A 2,500-nucleotide genomic window follows, 5' to 3' on the forward strand; every position below is an offset into this window, starting at 1 on the left:
ACATAGCACACACACACACACACACACACAACTACTCACCATCACATAGCACACAGACACACACACAACTACTCACCATCACATAGCACACAGACACACACACAACTACTCACCATCACATAGCACACAGACACACACACAACTACTCACCATCACATAGCACACAGACACACACACACACACACACAACTACTCACCATCACATAGCACACAGACACACACACACACACACACACAACTACTCACCATCACATAGCACACAGACACACACACACACACACAACTACTCACCATCACATAGCACACAGACTCACACACACAGGACTACAGGTGTACTCACAGGTCGCGCTCATCAAGACATTCAAGCAGGTCCTTCACAAGGGCTTCATATTTCCTGCAGAAGACAGAAGACAGGCAAGCACTCCTTAGACATCCCCTATTAAACTGAGTTTGTGTGTGTGTGTTTAGGAGGGGCGTGAACCCAGTGTGTGTGTGTTGCTGTAATGTGTGTGTGTGTGTGTGTGTGTGTGTTTAGGAGGGGCGTGAACCCAGTGTGTGTGTGTGTTGCTGTAATGTGTGTGTGTGTGTGTGTGTGCGCTGTCCGTCCCGGCTCTACTCACGCCACGGCGTCGGCGTTCCTGCTCTGCTGCATGAGCAGCCCCTGCTCCAGCTCCATGGCAGTGGGCGTGGCCAGACTGGGGGCAGGGCCCTGGGATTCTGTCAGTTTCCGACCAATCAGCACCAGGCTGTCGGGCACCTGCAGTGGGGTCAGAAATCAGCACAGGATCAGCTATGGCCCCAGTGATCTCTCATAGGGACATGACCGCATGCACGTTTGCATGAGTTCCAATCTAATATCAAGGATGCTAATTAAGTTTCCTGTGCTTATATAGGCGGACATGCATCATGCATACTTTCGTAAACTAGAATGGCCTTGCACACCAGTATAAATCAACCTTTTGTGAACCAGAGCATTTGAAAGAGGAAGTGAGATTGAATATGAGTGAGTAACCTACACTGAAGTCGATGCCAATGGTCTCATATTGGCGCTGCACTTTGTCGGCGAGGTCATCAAAGAGGCGCACGATGGAGGGCTTCTCCAGGGACATGGCCTGGCTCAGGCCTGTGCGCACGATCGCCGGCCACGACAGCACGATGCAGTCCCAGTCATGCAGGTTGGCCAGACACACTCCATGGTGGTTCCCCAGCAGGCAGTAGAGTGCACCCTACACACACACACACACACACACACACACACACACACACACACACACACACACACACACACACACACACACACACACACACACACACACACACACACACACACACACACACACACACACACACACACACACACACACACACACACACACACACACACACACACACACACACACACACACACACACACACACACAATTAACAAGGTACAAAGGAGGCATCAAGCCAAGAGTGTATTTGTGCTGCTAAAGTGATGTTGCAGTAAAAGCGTTAGCACAGTTCCTGGCGGCTTCTCGTCCACTCAGCCGGGGTTGTGCTGTAGGGGTTGTGCTGTAGGGGTTGTGCTGTAGGGGTTGTGCTGTAGGGGTTGTGCTGTAGGGGTTGTGCTGTAGGGGTGCGGCTTTAGGGGTGCGGCTGTAGGGGTGCGGCTGTAGGGGTGCGGCTGTAGGGGTGCGGCTGTAGGGGGAGAGGGCGAGTGGACGGAGCTGACCTTGAACTGCTGCTGGGTGATGTCAGAGCGGTGGGGCTGCAGCAGCTCCAGCACGCGGGGGGCGATGTCTCTGCAGCAGAAGTTGTACGTGGCCAGCGACGCAAAGAACACACTCTGGGCCTTGCTCCGCACCTGCACGCGCACACACACACACACACACACACACACACACTCTATTAGGAACACTCAGACCTAGATAGTCAAGACAGAATCATAAACTGCTCATGGTATCTATAAGTATAAGTATAAGTATAGTATATATACTTTTTTGATCCCGTGAGGGAAATTTGGTCTCTGCATTTAACCCAATCGGTGAATTAGTGAAACACAAACAGCACACAGTGAACACACAGTGAGGTGAAGCACACACTAATCCTGGCGCAGTGAGCTGCCTGCATCAACAGCGGCGCTCGGGGAGCAGTGAGGGGTTAGGTGCCTTGCTCAAGGGCACTTCAGCCGCGGCCCACTGGTCGGGGCTCGAACCGGCAACCCTCCGGTTACAAGTCCAGAGTGCTAACCAGTGGGCCACGGCTGCCCACAATCTCATAGCACAAAATTACAATTAGAAGGAATGTGTTGTTATAAGAACACCCCAGTGAAGTGTAGTGGCTCTCTCTCTGTGTGTGTGTGTGTGTGTGTGTGCGTTACCTGGCTGTACGTGCTTGTGGACAGACAGAGCAGGTCCATCAGAAGGTCCTTGTGGATGGTCTTGTATTCACTTCCCTCAACAAGCAGCTTCCGCATCTGAGTAGAGGACAGTCACAAACACGTCAGTAAGTACACGAC

The 2,500-nt window shown here is 52.2% G+C and overlaps 1 protein-coding gene across 2 annotated transcripts in view; it reads right to left on the reverse strand.

Moving 5' to 3' along the window:
• The window catches only part of psme4b (proteasome activator subunit 4b), a 42,916-nt gene that overhangs the window by 21,067 nt on the left and 19,349 nt on the right, over positions 1–2,500 (reverse strand). For both annotated transcript variants that reach the window (XM_076296305.1, XM_076296304.1), the window contains 5 exons: positions 2,363–2,458; positions 1,715–1,846; positions 1,017–1,226; positions 621–757; positions 341–394 (listed from right to left, as the gene is read on the reverse strand). In XM_076296305.1, the coding sequence (XP_076152420.1) occupies positions 341–394; positions 621–757; positions 1,017–1,226; positions 1,715–1,846; positions 2,363–2,458 (629 nt within the window). The remainder of the gene's footprint in view (positions 1–340; positions 395–620; positions 758–1,016; positions 1,227–1,714; positions 1,847–2,362; positions 2,459–2,500) is intronic.

Source organism: Alosa pseudoharengus, unplaced genomic scaffold (genome assembly GCF_046254945.1).
Source record: "Alosa pseudoharengus isolate Yale_2024_CS ecotype anadromous, Long Island Sound unplaced genomic scaffold, YU_APseudo_1.1 YU_APseudo_1.1_scf_20, whole genome shotgun sequence".
In the NCBI taxonomy this organism is placed as follows: Eukaryota; Metazoa; Chordata; class Actinopteri; order Clupeiformes; family Clupeidae; genus Alosa; species Alosa pseudoharengus.